A 16672-nucleotide genomic window follows, 5' to 3' on the forward strand; every position below is an offset into this window, starting at 1 on the left:
ATTAAATTACTATTACTAGTATCAGTAACTTCACCTTCTTTCATGATCCACTCAAAAGAAAGGAATATGATCAAATTATTTCAATAATTAATGGGACTTTTTTCTCTACACAGAGCAAGTTTGCTGCTCAAAACTCATGTTTGATGTTTGAACCTCTCTCTCTCTCTCTTTATCATCAGTTTCTCACTCTAATCTGTAACACTTTTGGTTAGTTTGTTAGTTCAATCGTCAGTTTCAGCGATCGTCACCTCAGTTGTCCGATTCTGACTAAACTCAACTAATATCGAAATCAATAATATATGACAACAAGTGACGCTTTGGCCGAGTGGTTAAGGCGTGTGCCTGCTAAGTACATGGGGTTTCCCCGCGAGAGTTCGAATCTCTGAGGCGTCGCTATTTCGTTTTCATTATTGTGTTTTCTATTTTTCTTCATTTTCTCTGTTTTCTATTGGTTGATTTTACCGTTTCAAATAGGGATGAGCAAAAACCGAACCAAACCAGGTCGAACCGGACTGATCGGTTTTTAGGCCGAACCGATCACTGTTCAGCTTGATTCGGCAGAAAAACCGATCAACCCAAACCAGTTTGGTTTGGTTTGGCTTCGACTTGTGTTTCTAAAAATCGCCCAAGCCAAGCCGACCGAACCGAAGGTTTTTCTTTATCGCAATACAATATGCTAAACAGGGATAGAGATTAAAAAGTATTAAACTTTAATACTAATCCTAAGAAAGTATTAAGTATTAAACTAAAAATAAAAAAAATAAAAAGACCTTACTCTTCACAGAGTCCCCCGTCGTCTCAGCCGTCTTCAACATCAAACACAATCAATTGATCAGGTAATCAAAGTAATTGACTAATTCCTCTGTTAATATATGTTGGCACTTTCAATCCATTATTACTTAAGTTTGTAGTTTGGATGGAATATAAGATAAACAAAGAATCAAATAAGTTTTTTTTTTGTTGAACTAAAGAATCAAATAAGTTGTTGCTAAAAGAAGTTAAACTTTTCTTCTCACTTTTGCTATCATCTTCACCATCGAGTTCACAATTCTATTTTTTAGTTTTTGGTTTGTAATGGTGGAAACCATACGATGGATTTTAACTTTAATTTTCGTATATGTAATGGTGGAAAAGTACGATGGATTCTTGATTTCTATTTTTGGTATATGCAATGAAATGAATAGAATTATTTTACTATTTTCTCTAAATTATGCTTGGTTAAACTGATCAATCGAACTCAATCGAGTCGAACCAAACTGAGCCGAACCAAACTGAGCCGAACCTTGTCGGTCGGTCGAATGATCGGCTCGACTTCGGCCGATGATTTAGTCAAATCGCCACTTATTGGTTTGACTTCGGCTCGAGCCAAAACGAAAAAAACCGACCGTTGCTCACCCCTAGTTTCAAAAACATCTTGACCTCTAAGTTCATATAAACACCCTTGAGACCATCACACGGGGCATGACGCCCATTTATTCCTTAATCTACCTTATTTCTACCCAGGATCAATATGTCTTGGATATTATTATAAACATACCATGTATTTTCATCAATAGAAATATATTACTTTAAATATAGGATAAATTATCAATTTGGACGTTGCTTTATCTGAAACGATAATGATTGTGTCGCACAACATTACTCAATCTGATATATATAAAACTTTGAGATAATTTTATACCAGTTGAACATGAATTATCATCGACTCTTGCAAACTTGTTTTACCTTGATCAGACTAGGGTATGATATCTTGATTTTGTTATTATAGCTTCAAGATCTTTTGTTACCTGAGTTTCGTGATTGATTTGTTCAACCAAAAAAAAAAGTGTAGTGATTGATTCTGTAATATGAGATGTTTTTGTTATATAGATTTCCTAATAGTTTGGATGTAATGACATAGTATCAGAACTAACTACATGTTACTGAATACAAGACAAAAAGTAGCTAGAAACGAATTTCCGACTTCAGATTACGTGTGATCGAGATGTATTAAGTTCAGTGCACTGTTAAATACAATGACATTATGTATCAACAGAGCCAAGTCCTACTAGTATAGACAAAAATGGGAATGTGGTCCTCTTTCGCAACGATAATTGAAAAAATAAATAAATGAATGCTTCCTTTTTTGAATCACATAGTACACCATAGTTCGAGTAAACACCGATAAACTTCTTGTTCTTAGCAGTACAAACTACAATCTACTTCAAAATCCCCAAACCTAATAAAAAATAATACCCAACAAAAAAATAATTTATTTTAGTGTTGCCAAACGACACCGTAATATGAATTTAAGCAAGAGAAGAAAACACAAGCCAAATAATATTGATTGTCAAGATTATAAGTACCTGAAGGTAAATCCAAGGTGTTAGTTCACCCAGTTTTTGCTTGCCACCTCTGGTTGTTAGTAAACACTTGAATGGGAAAGACAATTAAAGACTCTGCAAACAATTCTGAGCAGAAACCAAAGTAAAATGAATGTATGTTAAAACACACACAAATGGGATATCAAATCCTACTAATAAACGCCTAAGATATTAGGTCGTTCTTGAATAATCCAATGTGACGAAGATTCCCACTAATAAACACCTTTGACAATCACAAACAACTTCCCCTATCCTAACCTTATTTCTCTCCCATATTGAAGTCTGTTAATTTCATCATGACCTATGCGTTGCTCAAATGTTGATTTTAAGAATTGTGGTTTATCAAATACTAACAGGTGCGATGAGGAAGACGTATCCATCGAGTACTAATTTGTGCAAGAAAAAGAATGAAAAAATGGGAGGGAAACTTACATAAGTGGCGTAACAAGAGAAAAGAGAACGCATGTTCCGTGGAAGGTGAGTAAGAAATCAGTTTTCCCATATAAAACACGGTAAAAGTTTTGAGTCCATTTCCGCACTTTCTTTTCCTATAAGAAATCGGTTTTCACATCAATACATCCGGCGTACCCAACCAAACCTTCATAAAATCTTTTTACTTCATAAATCTATTTAATTCAGAAAATTGATTTTCTCGGCACTATTTTCACGCGTAACAAACGGACCCTTAGTAAAACGAAGTTTAGGTTTTTCTCGAAGTGGTAGTTCTATGATTGTTATATGTACCTAGGGGTGGGAATCGGACGGGCTCGGGAAATTATGAGCCGGACTCGGGCGGATCGGGCTCGAATAAGCCGAGCCCGCGATAGGGAGTCGGGCGGATCTGCCCGGACAGAAGTCCCAATATCAGTGCCCGTAGCCTGTCCGAGCCCGACTGCCCGAGCGGGCTCCACGAAACTCGGGCCGGACGGACTCGGTTAATATTGAGAAAAATTTTACTAATAGATCCAATGGGTCTTAGGGAAATTCAAGTTTTCCTCAAAAGGTGTGGAATTTCCATTTATTTCACTCACTATCTCATCTCCATTATTGAATCCACCATTAACAACTCCAGGCATTTTTGTAATTAGGGTATTATTAGGTTAAAAAGTAGGTAATCAAGTGTAATATCTGTCAAATTAACCCATAAATCAAGAACTATTGAACACAAATTAGTCTTAATCTAACAGCTAAATATACAAATAACAGATCTGAACTAAAACTAAAAAAAGGGTTTGAACTTCCCATTTTCACTCAAAACAAGAACATAATCAAAAACCCTAAAAAATTGCACCATAGTAAGAAATTCGTTGTTTTTGCCCCTAGATCTCTACAAATCATTATGATTAAAACCCAAATCAAAGATTTAAACACACTACATATCATCATCATCACATAAAAAAAAAAACATAATATCATAAAATAAAATCATTCAAAGTCGGGTTTGAAGGCTTCACGCGTCTTTTGATCCGTAGATCATCGGTGTATACCGAACATATCATCTTATGTTCTTAATTTTTAACCCACATGTAGAGTTGTAGTCTTGTAGACAGTAGATCGTAGAAAATAACACCACAAATCATGGCAAATCTAAATAGTAATGGAGTTATGGTTATGGAGGTATATCGGTTTTAGTTTCTTCAAGATTCGAGAAGATGAAACGAGAGAGAGAGGGGGTGATAGATTAGAGCATCTCCAATGGGACACTCAATCTCTAACACTTAGAGTGCCACATATGACTCTTTGGAGTTTTTGTTAAAAAATCATCTCCAATGGAACACTTTGTTCCACACTCTATTATGAGTTGGACACATTTATTATAGAGTGTCTAGAGAGAGAATCTCTAAAATGAGAGTGTCTACTTGAGACTCTCTAAGTGTTACTTTATTATTTCAACCAATAGAAAACTTTGCTTTTCAACTACTTTTTATCTATTGAATTGAAGAGGGACATATGTATTAAGTAAGAGATTTTAGAGATCTCCATTGGAGACCAAACAAATGTAGAGTGTCTCTATATTGACACTAGGAAAGAGAATCTTTATTTGACACTTGACAACTAGATTTTTAGAGTGTTTATTAGAGTGTCCCATTGGAGATGCTCTTAGAGCATCTCCAATGGGACACTCAATCTCTAACACTTAGAGTGCCACGTGTGACTTTTTGAAGTTTTTGTTAAAAAATCATCTCCAATGAAACACTTTGTTAGACACTCTATTATGAGTTGGACACATTTATTATAGAGTGTCTAGAGAGAGAAACTCTAAAATGAGAGTGTCTACTTGAGACTCTCTAAGTGTTACTTTATTATTCCAACCAATAGAAGACTTTGCTTTTCAACTACTTTTTATCTATTGAATTGAAGAGGGACATGTGTATTAAGTAAGAGATTTTAGAGATCTCCATTAGAGACCAAACAAATGTAGAGTGTCTCTACATTGACACTAGGAAAGAGAATCTTTATTTGACACTTGACAACTAGATTTTTAGAGTGTTTAGTAGAGTGTCCCATTGGAGATGCTCTTAGGGTTCGTTCTGAAACGAGAGAGAGAGGCGGAAAGAGAAAGAAAGAGGGGTGGTAGATTAAGATTAGGGTTCGTTTATGAATGAAGGGGTCTTTTATAATCGTGGTTGGTTTAATCCAACGGCTAATATATGATTTGAAGGGGCGCCCTATCTCAGCCGTTGGATTAAACCATGACACGCGGATATAATCGGGTTAACCTGTCGGGCTACCTATCGGGCTCTTCTATCGGGCTCTTAATCGGGCTCGGACGGGCTTTCCGGACCGGGACTCAGATTTGAGGTTATGTCCGAGTCCCGGTCCAATAAGCCCGATTCATCGGGCCGGGTTAGCCCGGCTCGGGTTGGCTACGGGTAGCGGTCTCTAACGGTCCGGGCCGGACCCCGGGGTCTGGGACCGTTTTCCCAGCCCTATATGTACCTCATTTATAAAGAACAATGAACGTATCTTCAGAACCAAGTATCCCGCTATTCTCTTCTCACTTTTACTTTCTCTCTACAAGACTGCAAGTACAACTCACAGAACTTTCTAGGGTTTCTCATTCATTTCCTCAAGACAAAAAATGAGGTCAGCTCTACTTGATTTCTCTCTGTTCTTCTTGTTTCCTTTTTAAAGTTTTTGTTCCTTGATTGTTTTCACCAATGAGATCTTCCCTGTTTTGTAGTATATAAAGTTTCAGACTTTCAGTAGATGGTTTTTTTTTTATCATGAAGTTTGTATGTGATGTCATCTGATTTAGTCTTGCTGCTTTTAGGGTAAAGATTTTTAATTTTGGGGTTGTTTGTGTATGATTGTATGTTGGGGTTTAGGGTTTATTTGCTCAAGTTAGATATTTGAGAACCTTAACGGGTTAAGGCCTTAGGGGTCGTCACATTGCTAGAAGAGTGAAGGTTGAGGAACTTAACTGGTACGGGTTAAGTGTCTGTCACATTTATGAATTGGTTTTGTTATAGAGTAAGCTAGTTACTAATTATGATATGGATTTCGTGTGGCAAATTGCTTTCATTTGTTATTTTATCCGAAGTTATGAAGTCTGTTGTTAGAACTGTCCAAAAGGGTGAAAAGTCTATCCGGTAACCAAGATTATAATATTTAGATCCTCTCAACTCATTACTAATTTGTTTTGAGTTGGATGATGACAAATTTAACATCTTTATTAGATGAAAAGTCTCTACTCTCTAGTAATTAGTAATTTTATAAGTTTTTCTTCTTTGTGGAGAAAAAATACATGATTGCGGGAGTAAATGAGAACGATATGGCAAATAATTTATCGACGCGGAACGCTCAGAATCATGCGACGGGACACCTTTTTCGTCTGAAAAATTTATATCACGAGCAAGACATATTTCCGCAATTGATAACATCGTGTTTCATTTATAAATTCTTCGTAAGTGATAAGTCTTCCCCTTAGGCTGTCTATTCATGAATTGTAGTTGGTCACTCACTCCTGACCTGCCATGTCGTGGCCAGGCCATCCCATGTGTTTGCTAGGGCACCCATGTTTTGCCTTGGGCGTCCTTTAAGGATTATTCAAATTTTTGGGTCGTGGCCTCGTGGGACATTTCCAAATCTACCCAAGCCATTTGAGGTTTCCTTGTGCTATGTAGTCTGTCTCAGCCGAGATGATCGAGAATCTCGTGCCTCGGCTCGGTCTCGGACCTCTCCCGACTCCTGAGACGAAACTCGACCGAAACACCGAGTTAGGGTTTGGCCGAGATTCTTGTCTATCTTGGCAGATCCAGACCGAGACAAACCTACTTGTCTCGGCTGAATAGCAGCTTTAAATTTTTTGGGCTTTCTGTTAGAAACTTTAAATCCTAATTGCATACTAAATATTTATTACCTTCTTAACTACTTATTATATTCCCAATCAGTCTAAGATAATTAACACTAATATAATATAAATATTCTAGGTCTATTCCCTTATAGAAACTTCAAAAGTTTTGGTAGATTAGGAATACAAAAGGGAAATAAAGTTAGAGAGAGTAGTACAAACTAAGATTAAGAACTAAGGAGAAGTGAATAACACAAGAAGATTCAAAGTTTAAAGAAGAAGAAGGTGATTCCACACATTGGACTACAGAAGAATGGAGGTTATATTTTAGGTCTTGGTGCAGGACAATACCCTGCTGCCTCGTCCGGGCTCGGTCTTGGATCGGTATCGGCCTTTATTAGGAGTATTGGAGAACAGAAGCGGGAAAAAACCCACCCCTATCTCTCTCGCTCTCTTTCTCTCCCTCCTAGTCACTGTTTATACTTTATGATTAATGTACTAGAAATCCTACATCATGAAAGAGACTACTGCAAAATCAGTGCATGACTGTTTGTACTTTATATTACCTTCTTTTTTGGAATGTGGATCTTAGTTAGATATCTTACACTAAGTTGTTAAGTGGCAGCTAGATTCTACTAGGAAATAAGTGCATGAGTATTCCTGCCATAGGTTGAACTGTTAATGTAGTCATTTCCTATTCTACCTGCTTATCCTGATAGGCCCAATAAAGGGACATGCCTTGTATCCTCTTACCAGCTTCATAAATTGAATTTCTGTGGAATAGATGGTAATTTAGTTCCATCATGCTCTTTCCGTAATTCTGAGTTCACTGTGATGTTCTAAAAAGCATTTGTTGGGAACTCTGTAGTCTTCATCCCCAAGTGAAGTGGGCACAAAGGGAAGATAAGGTATACCTTACAGTGCTATTAGCTGATTCGAAAGATGCAAAGGTTGATCTTGACAAGGATGGAGTGTTTACATTCTCTGCTACAGCTGGAGCAGGAAACAGTCAGTATGAATTGAAATTGGAGCTTTTTGATAAGGTCAATGCAGAGGTAAGAAGAGATACTTTGTAACGATGGTTAATGCTGGTTCTCCGATGCTGATTTGCATGGGCTGACATATATGTTTATACATATATATATTCTTAGATATATTGCAAAAAAAAAAATATTACTAGTGAGAAATTTATATGTGCTGGTGGTGGCAAATGTTAATTGTTAAGCCCTTCTGCTTGACCTGAATCGCTTGCCATTTATGCCTCTTTGAGATATTTAAGCTTTTCATCATTAACTTTCAGGCATTATCTCTGTTGTGAGATTCCCAATTCCCACTGATACGGATTCTTTTTGTTTCAAATATTACCAGGAAAGCAAAATTAACACTGGTGTGAGGAGTATTTTCTGTGTTATTGAAAAAGCCGAGAAAGGCTGGTGGAAGAGTCTGTTGCGTGGCAATGAAAAAACACCCCACTATGTTAAAGTAGATTGGGACAAATGGGTAGATGAAGATGAAGTTGACGAAAGCGGTCAGCTCTTCCACTCAATTTTCAAACATTCCCTTCCTAATCTCCTACATAACTTTATTGTATTGTGTAGTTTCGATACATATCACTGGTTTAATCTTATTGAATTTTACTTCAGGTCCACCTGGTGCCGAAGGCATGGATTTCTCGGTATGAATGTGATATGCTATTTGTTGTATTCTCAAAAAATTGCTTTGCTATTTTTCTAATGTTTCTTCGTACTATCTTTCACAGCAATTTGGTGGTATGGGCGGCATGGGCGGCATGGGCGGTATGGGCGGCATGGGCGGTATGGGCGGTATGGGCGGCATGGATTTGAGCAGCATGATGGGTGGTATGGGCGGCATGGGAGGTATGGGTGGTATGGGAGGTATGGGTGACATGGGTGGTTTTGACGAGAGTGACGATGATGAAGGTAATGAAATCCTAACCTTCAATGACATCCGTTCTGTACAATGATATCTAATTGAACTTCCCTTGCTCAATTTTACTACTTATTCAGAGTCTTTCTATCCCCAACAATGTAAAACTGTAGGATGAGAATCCGACAGATTATTTCATCAAAAAAAAAAGTTCTCCTTTGACCTATATGAGTTGGAGCACTTGGCCACAGATTTTGAACCTGACTTGGTTGTTTTATATTGTAGATGTAGAAGTGGAGAAACCTGGAGAAATCGAAGCTGAAAAGAAAGATGGAGCTTCAGACGCGAAAATAGAGTCTGCTTGAACCACGTTGTTGAGCTGTCCATCTTCATGACTTAAAACTCTAGTTTCCATACTAATTTCCAGATAAAGTTGTCTGAAAATATGGTTGCAATCAATTAACTGGAAAGTGTTCATCCTAAATTAGAATTAGAGTGAGACTATGCACCAGAGTGCCTTCATTTTACCTTATTGTAGCAGAACTGTTAGTTTTTACTCAAGTGTTCTTGAATCTTTCCAAACTAGTTTTTTCTCTATTCAGATTCAAATGCTTCTTAGTTGTTTCCATTTCACCATAATCTTAACAGGACAATTGTTTATGAATATCATGATCAGGTGAAGAAGCTTTCAACAAAAAAAAATGATCAGGTGAAGAAATCATTAGATCGATTAAAGAGGGGCTGCATTTTGTTGTATTGACTACTTTTCAGAATCCTTACTCTTTACCATGCTTTTGTGGCTTTTTCTTGCTTGTAAATATGATTTTAGAACCTTCTTACGTTGATTTTTGTGTGACTCCCGACGATGTTTTTCTGCTTCATAATAATCATGAAAATGTTGGGACAAAATCGCACAAGCTTGTTGGAAGTGTAAATTTTCTCAAAATGATACAGTGGAAACTTATATATGGAGTATTATCTAACGATATAAGAGTCCTTTATAGATTATATAAGTGCATCTCTAGTGTGTCACCCAAACTAAATTTTAGTTCTAATAAAAAAAATTAAATTTTAGATTACTTTAAGCATGACAGCGGCTTTGGGGAATAAAGAAAAATCTTCAGAATAAAAAGACTTAGAGACCTATTTTCTTTTTAGACCAAAAATTGACATGATTTTTACTAATCCCTTAATATTCATTCTTCATTATCCCTCCTTTCTTCCTCTTTCTCCCACTGAATTTAACAAACTCTCCCTCTCTCCTCTCTCCTCTCTCTCTTCCCCTCTCTCTGTCGTTCTCTCTCTTCCCCTCTCTCTGCCGTTCTCGCTCTCTCTCCCTCTCTCTCTCTCTCTCTCTCTCTGTGTCGTTCTCTCTCTCTCTCCATCTGTCTCTCTAGCGTTCACTCTTTCCCCCTCTCTCTTAGTCGTTCTCTCTCTCTCCTTCTCTCTCTAATTTTCTCTCTCTCCCCCTCTCTTTGTCGTTCTCTCTCTCCCCCTCCCTCTTTCTGTCATTCTCTTTCTCTCTCCATCTCTCTCCCTAATCTAGGGTTTCTAAATTATCTATCTCTATCTCCCTGATGTAGGGTTTCTTAGATAAACGAGTTTCTATAACTTAGGGTTTCTTATGATTGTTGTGCTTGTTGTTCATTCCTGCATATTGAAGGTAAAATTTGATAATTGTAGAGTGAGATTTAGGCACAAAAAGAGAATTTTTACAATGTTTGTTCTATAGAAGAAAACATGGAGGTGGTGGCTAACTCTAATGAGGAATTTTAGATTTTAGAAGATCATGTGGATTGGTTGAAGCTTTTAAATGACATTTGTGAAAAAAAAATTCTTTCTTCAATGGTATCAATATATTATTTATCTTTTGTAGGCCAGAATTTGAGCATTTGGTGGGTTGATTTACTTTGTTGTTCTTGAGACTTGATATGAAGATGTGAGGAGATGAAGATTAGGGGTTAATAACAATCATGTCAATTTTTGGTCTAAAAAGAAAATATGTCTCTTAAGTCTTTATACCTCAGAGATTTTTCTTTATTCCCCAAAATCGTGGGTTATCTTTAAGCATCCTTAACAAAAAAAAAAAAGTGCTATTTAAGCTTTTTAGAGTTAGAAAACATTCTTCAATTGAAAAGCAAAATTGAGATTTCTCTATCCGAGATGATACTATTAAGATTCAACTCAAAAGATATCTCCAATGCAACATCCTAAAAACTTGAAAATTATTTAGGTGTCCTTTTTTACATGACCAGTATCGTTTTATATTGAGTGTATAATTACCTTCAAGAAGAATCTGAAATATTGAATTTATTCTCGAGATATCTCATAATTGGATATCTCGTGGCTCGTCGAGTTTTGCATTGGATGAGTTTCTTTTAAAGATATCAATAGGTAAAACCAAAGCTTTTTCAGTTCGAATCTTGCTTGGAGACGCTCTAAATTTAGAGCGCGTTCTTGAGTTTCTTTAGGTTCCACCTCATCAAACTTTAAAATTTAAACCAATAAAATATTTTATTTTTTAATTATATCTTTCTTATTAAATTTAGGACATTGGTATCCAGTATGAAAGATCTTTTAGAAGCACATACATCAAATAGAGTTATTTAAATTTCTCTATTAAAAATACAAAAAAGATGGAGCATCTCCAGTGGAGCTCCACTTAAATATTTTAGAATTTATGTAAAAAAAAACTTTGTCCTATAGAACACACTATTAGACACTTTGTAATGATGTGGAAAAATTATAAAGACTCTCAAGAGAAACACTCTAAAATCATAATGCCTTCTTGATTTTTTCTATAGATACTTGACAACCACGATTTATAGAGTTTTTCTCCCATTGGAGATGTTTAGGGCTGGGAAAAAAATCGAAAAACCCGAAACCCTTCATGGGTACCTGAGTCCGTTAAAGTTCACGGGTACCCGAAACACGAAGGCGGGTTCAGCCTGACCGACTCGGTGAAATAAACGGGTCGACTCGGATTTTGAAGTGCTACCAGACATCCCACCCGAGTCCGCCCGTTAATATATACAAGACATAACTTGTTTGATAATGTCTTCCATTTAAACGATAATACCTATGTACATTGTGTGTATGCTTGCTTGTATGTATTTATGTATGTGTAACATATATATATATATATATATAGTACACTCATATTATACATTATCGCATATAGGTATGATGGTGGACCATGGATGTGACGGTTGTATGGTGGCGGTGACCAAAGTGACAAAATATCGTAGCGACCCGTTGGAATGCTGTATAAAATTGATTAAATGTACTTTGATATTTTTTAAATATTTTAAGTATATATATATATATATATATATATATATTGTTGTCTGAAGTGCCCTTTGGCAAGGCATTGTTAAAACTTAAGAGTGACTTAATTAAATTTCAGTTTCGATGGGAATTTCGGTAGAGATGGAAATAGAAATATTTTGGTCATTTCGGTCGAGATCTTTCAAAATTTTGGTGAAAGTCTGATACCCGAGAAACCCGAAAGGTTTCACGGACTTGGACGGGTTCTTGACAGTAATTTTTTTAATATAACCCGCCCGATTAAGGCTGAGAACCCTAACGGACATAGATTTTCAAAGCCCGGCCAACCCGATCTGATGAACGATATGAAACCGATCAGCCCGACCCGGACCGATCCCTACCCCTAGAGATGCTCTAAGTGGGTGCCCATGAGTAAACAAATGAGGGCCTATAACAAAGACCTATACAGACGATCCATAAGTTTAGAGCATCTCCACTGGAACACTCTAAGACAAACTCTAAAAGCCTAGTTGTCAAGTGCGAGTTAAGATTCTATTTCCTAAGTGTCAAGATAGAGCATCTCCAATGGGACACTCAAACTCTAAAACATAGAGCGCCACTTAGGATCTGTAGAAATTTTGTAAACAAAACTTTTTCAATGAGACATTCCAATTGACACTCCATGATGATGTGGAGACAGTTAATATAGAGGTGAGAGACACTCTAAATTAGAATGTCTTCTTGAAACTCTCTAAGTGTCACTCTAAAATCTTAACCAATAGAAAATTTTGTTTTCTTATTATTTCTTTCTTATTGAATTCAAGAGTGACATACTGACATGTGTACCAAGTAGAGATATTTGAGAGATTACTATTCGAGACAAAAAAGATTTTAGAGAATCTTAACTCACACTTGATAACTAGAATTTTAGAGTTTTTCTTAGAGTGTTGCATTGGAGATGCTCTTACAAATCAACAACTACGGTATAAAACGGGAAGGTCTAAAGGCGCTCAGCATAATTTCTGGCCCTTTTACAACCGAAGTTTGGGAAGTCTTGTGTGTAGTTCGGGCGCCTAATGATGCATTTATAATGGGCGCTTTTAGTTCATCCTAAAACCCTCCGCCTCTTTCTCGCTCCCCTCTTGAACGGCCGCCCAACTCTAAAGGCGTCCAATTCAGAACTAGAGAGAGAAAGTAGTAGAGGAGAGAGAAATACATGGACATGGATATGGAGATGGAGGTGGAAGATTCTCCAGCTACTACTACTTCATCAACAAATCCATCTACATTTAAGCGTTTGGGTATCAAAAAATCCATCCAAACCAACTTCGGCGACGATTATGTCTTTCAAATCACTTCCAGGTTTCATCTCTCTCTCTCTCTCTATATATATAAACATACCCATTACCCACCCAGATTGATAATTGATTAGAGTAGTTGATTTTCTGTCAAAGATTTAAACTTTATTTGATTTAATCTTGTTTGTTTTTTTTATTGGGAATAGTGGAAGTGATGAAAATTCAGTACTTGCAGTATCTTTATCAACAAACTCGATTAAGTTATACTCACCAGTAACAGGACAATATATTGGTGATTGTAAAGGACACTCACAACCCATACACCAAATTTCATTCTCCTCTGATTCATCTTCACCAAATATTCTCCAATCTTCCTCTTCTGATGGTACTGTTAGATTCTGGGATATCAGGAACTTCAATCAGGTATTATTATAATACTGGGCCGTCTCGAGAAGTATTCAGTTTTTCTTTGTAAATTTGTATTTGATTTGATGATGATTATCAGGTGTCATTGTTTAATACTGGGCCGTCTCGAGAAGTATTCAGTTTTTCTTTGGGTGGTTCAACTAATAATCTTCTTGCTGCTGGGTGTAATACTGAGGTAATAATTCATCACTTTTCCCCCCCTTTTTGAGAACTTCATCTATTATGCCTTCTTTTCTTCGAAATGTTTTGTGCTTTATTTAGTTAATTCTGGAGGTTTTACTTTGAAGCTTGATTAGGTTGATCAATTAACCCTCTCTTTTGTTTTCGTGAAATTTCGCAAATATTCACATCCATTTATGTCTTGGTAGTGCTTATTTGTGTGCAAAACCCAAGTTCTAGTTAGCCCATATTAATTCGGCAAAAAATAAGAGCTATAACTATTCACACCTTTTTGTTCCAAAATTCATGTGGGATGATTAGAAATTTGTCCTTATGATGTTAAGCAAACGAACACCGGAAAAGCCATAATGGGATGTCTCTATTTGTAAAATAACCCAAAGACAAGTGGAGCCAAAGTAGCAATTTTTTTCGTGTTGGTATCATATATCGTCTATGACTTTACTAGTGGCGACAGAAATTTACTTGAACGTGCTACTAGTTTCTGACCATAATAACACATGCTACAGAAACAGTATGTCATAGCCTAGAACGAAAGTTTTACCACTTTTTTGGCAACAATATTACTTGATTTACTCTTGGGATATATTCTTGTCGTCAATCTTAACATCTTGGTGATAAGTTGACATACACGTAGGAACTAATAATACTTGTTTAATTGTTTTCATCCTTCAAGTTGCTTGGAAGCTAGTTTTTCATCACCTTTTTTAGGGTGTGGTTTCAGTGTTTCCTCTGTCCTATACAATTCCTTTAACTCTTGGTATATTGAGTATCGGTTGTCTAGCAACTTCACCCTTTGATTTAGCATATGTAGCAGTAGAATGATGTGAAGAGCACGATCAAACTATAAAGTGTGATTTTTTTTTTTCTTCTTCTGTAAATATCTTCTCTTTCTTCAACTATAAACTGTCATAGAAATATGATAGTGGTTTTGGAGGACTAGAATCCCAGTGGGCTCTAACGGATTGACCTAAAATTGTGTATTCAGGTAGCCAATTTAATCTCCAATGAGAATGCATACATTTACAAACAAAGGCGAAGACCTTTTTTTCACTAGTAAGAGGAATCTTAAAATTTAGTTTCTTGCAGATACTCTTTTGGGATCAAAGAAACGGAAAGCAAGTGGCATGCTTGGAGGAATCCCATATGGAAGATGTTACTCAGGTTTTTTTTTTTGCCAGTTCTCATCGTGTCATATTTGAAACTACAATTTCTGAATAATTTATCTGAAATAATTCTTCTTCGATAACTAATGGCAAACATAATGTTTTAAGTCGTTTGCTGGTCTCTTTGTTAAACCTGCTTGATTATAATTATCATTATTGTTATTGTTAGGTCCATTTTGCTCCCGACCATCAAAACAAGCTTGTTACTGCATCTGTCGACGGGTTAATTTGCACAATTGATACCGAGGGGAATATCAACGATGATGACCATTTGGAGTCAGTAAGTACATCCCAATGTCCGGTTACTTTATAATATTTTCTACGATTTGAGTGTAATATTCAATCCCATAAGAAGTGTTTTTTCTGTTGCTAGTAATGAGATACACTCCATCTTTTCCACCTGGATGAACCTTTGCCTTGATTTAATTCAGGTCTCTCTTACATCTTATAGGTAATTAATGTGGGGACGTCGATTGGAAAAGTTGGATTCTTTGGGGAGATGAATCAAAAGCTCTGGTGTTTGACACACATCGAAACATTAAGGTATACCTGGAACTCTTCTCTGTGTGCATCCTCTCTATGTAGTCTTTTTTTCTTTTCTTTTTGTACGTTTATAAAGATGTTACTTATTAGACTCGAGTATCTTTTACATGTATATGATACTAAATTGGAAAGACAAAGTCATGGAAAGAATAAACACTTGAACACCTTCATCACTAACCATATCAAGTTTTTGATCTTGTCCATCACGAGCAGAAGCTCTCCCTGATTATCCCTTGACTACATGAAACTTTCTTGATCATTAGCTAGCCTGCTAAGGTTTTCTCGAAAACATTTAGATGTTCTCTGTTGCTTTTAGTTTACTAAAGTTTATCATGTACGAAGGGTTAATTGGCCTGCTTTATCTCGACATTTGACCTTCCAGTACAGAATATCCAATCCCCATATTGTGTTGCTTTTATCTTCGTTTCAGTTTTTTTCCGTGCCTCATTTAAAAAAAAGAATCCTGACTCATCACTCCACTTGCAGTATCTGGGATTGGAGAGAAGGACGAAATGAAGCAAACTTCCCCGATGCTCGTCCATTAGCTTCTGATAGCTGGACACTTGATCAAGTGAGTTTCTTTCGTGTTCTTGAACATGACCATCCACTCAATTTCATCACGCTCAGTCTTTTTATTTTTTCTTGTCTTGCTTTGCCTTTTTGCAGGTCGATTACTTTGTCGATTGCCACTACTCTGGAGCTGATGATCGTTTATGGGTAATCGGAGGTACAAATGCTGGCAGTTTAGGATATTTTCCTGTAAGTTATAAAGGAGCTAGAGCCATCGGATCTCCTGAAGCTATTCTTGAAGGTGCTCACTCAGGAATAGTAAGGACTGTGTTGCCTAGTTCATCCCAATTTCAAGGTATTTTTGGATGGACAGGTGGGGAAGATGGTCGACTATGTTGCTGGTTGTCAGATGAATCTTCGAAGAAAGGGTCATGGATTTCAAGTTCTCTGGTGATGAAGTCTCCAAAAACTAGGATCAGTAGACATCGACCGTACTAGGAAACAAAATCATGATTTTTGTGATGGTTGTTCATGTTCTGTATTATTAAAGTTTTGCGAATAATACGTGAGATTGTTGAACAATTTTGAGTGTTATTTGTTAAATTAATATTATAGCTTGACAATGTATTCAATTCTCGAATAGAAGACATGCCATTCCTATCTAAATACAGTTGTTACGATATGATATATTGGTAAGTAGTAGCATATAAATCTATATGATATCTCTTGCATACCATTCTA

General features: G+C 36.5%; 2 protein-coding genes and 1 non-coding gene across 4 annotated transcripts; all 3 read left to right on the top strand.

Moving 5' to 3' along the window:
• The first annotated feature begins 311 nt into the window (after nucleotides 1–311).
• TRNAS-GCU (transfer RNA serine (anticodon GCU)) lies at nucleotides 312–393 on the top strand. Its single transcript has one exon. It is a non-coding gene; the product is annotated as a tRNA-Ser (tRNA).
• A 4929-nt stretch (nucleotides 394–5322) lies between these two features.
• On the top strand, nucleotides 5323–9153 carry LOC147569196 (uncharacterized protein OsI_027940-like). 2 transcript variants are annotated; one of them, XM_086655635.1, is made up of 6 exons: nucleotides 5323–5450; nucleotides 7526–7712; nucleotides 8026–8185; nucleotides 8301–8332; nucleotides 8417–8597; nucleotides 8830–9153. In XM_086655635.1, exons 1-6 carry the CDS (start codon nucleotides 5446–5448, stop codon nucleotides 8907–8909), a joined length of 645 nt encoding a protein of 214 aa, XP_086511761.1. In that variant the 5' UTR covers nucleotides 5323–5445; the 3' UTR covers nucleotides 8910–9153. The 2 variants fall into 2 exon arrangements, with proteins under 2 accessions (XP_086511761.1, XP_086511760.1); XM_086655634.1 differs by having other exon boundaries at nucleotides 5327–5450; nucleotides 8417–8632; nucleotides 8796–9153.
• A 3799-nt stretch (nucleotides 9154–12952) lies between these two features.
• LOC147569197 (Transducin/WD40 repeat-like superfamily protein) lies at nucleotides 12953–16597 on the top strand. Its single transcript, XM_086655656.1, has 8 exons — nucleotides 12953–13173; nucleotides 13316–13532; nucleotides 13615–13710; nucleotides 14802–14876; nucleotides 15048–15158; nucleotides 15330–15421; nucleotides 15908–15992; nucleotides 16088–16597. The coding sequence occupies exons 1-8, from the start codon at nucleotides 13028–13030 to the stop codon at nucleotides 16427–16429; spliced, it is 1164 nt and encodes a 387-aa protein (XP_086511782.1). The 5' UTR covers nucleotides 12953–13027; the 3' UTR covers nucleotides 16430–16597.
• Nucleotides 16598–16672: the final 75 nt, after the last annotated feature.

Source organism: Eschscholzia californica, unplaced genomic scaffold (genome assembly GCF_041429995.1).
Source record: "Eschscholzia californica isolate CP2 unplaced genomic scaffold, dmEscCali1.0.p SCAF_1, whole genome shotgun sequence".
NCBI lineage: Eukaryota > Viridiplantae > Streptophyta > Magnoliopsida > Ranunculales > Papaveraceae > Eschscholzia > Eschscholzia californica.

Coding starts and splice junctions, on each gene's coding strand:
- LOC147569196 (XM_086655634.1), top strand. Junction 8,186..8,300: donor AGATGAAGTTGACGAAAGCG/GTCAGCTCTTCC, acceptor ATTTTACTTCAG/GTCCACCTGGTGCCGAAGGC. Junction 8,333..8,416: donor CCGAAGGCATGGATTTCTCG/GTATGAATGTGA, acceptor TATCTTTCACAG/CAATTTGGTGGTATGGGCGG.
- LOC147569197 (XM_086655656.1), top strand. CDS start 13,028: ATGGACATGGATATGGAGATGGAGGTGGAAGATTCTCCAGCTACTACT. Junction 13,533..13,614: donor ATATCAGGAACTTCAATCAG/GTATTATTATAA, acceptor GATGATTATCAG/GTGTCATTGTTTAATACTGG. Junction 15,993..16,087: donor ATAGCTGGACACTTGATCAA/GTGAGTTTCTTT, acceptor GCCTTTTTGCAG/GTCGATTACTTTGTCGATTG.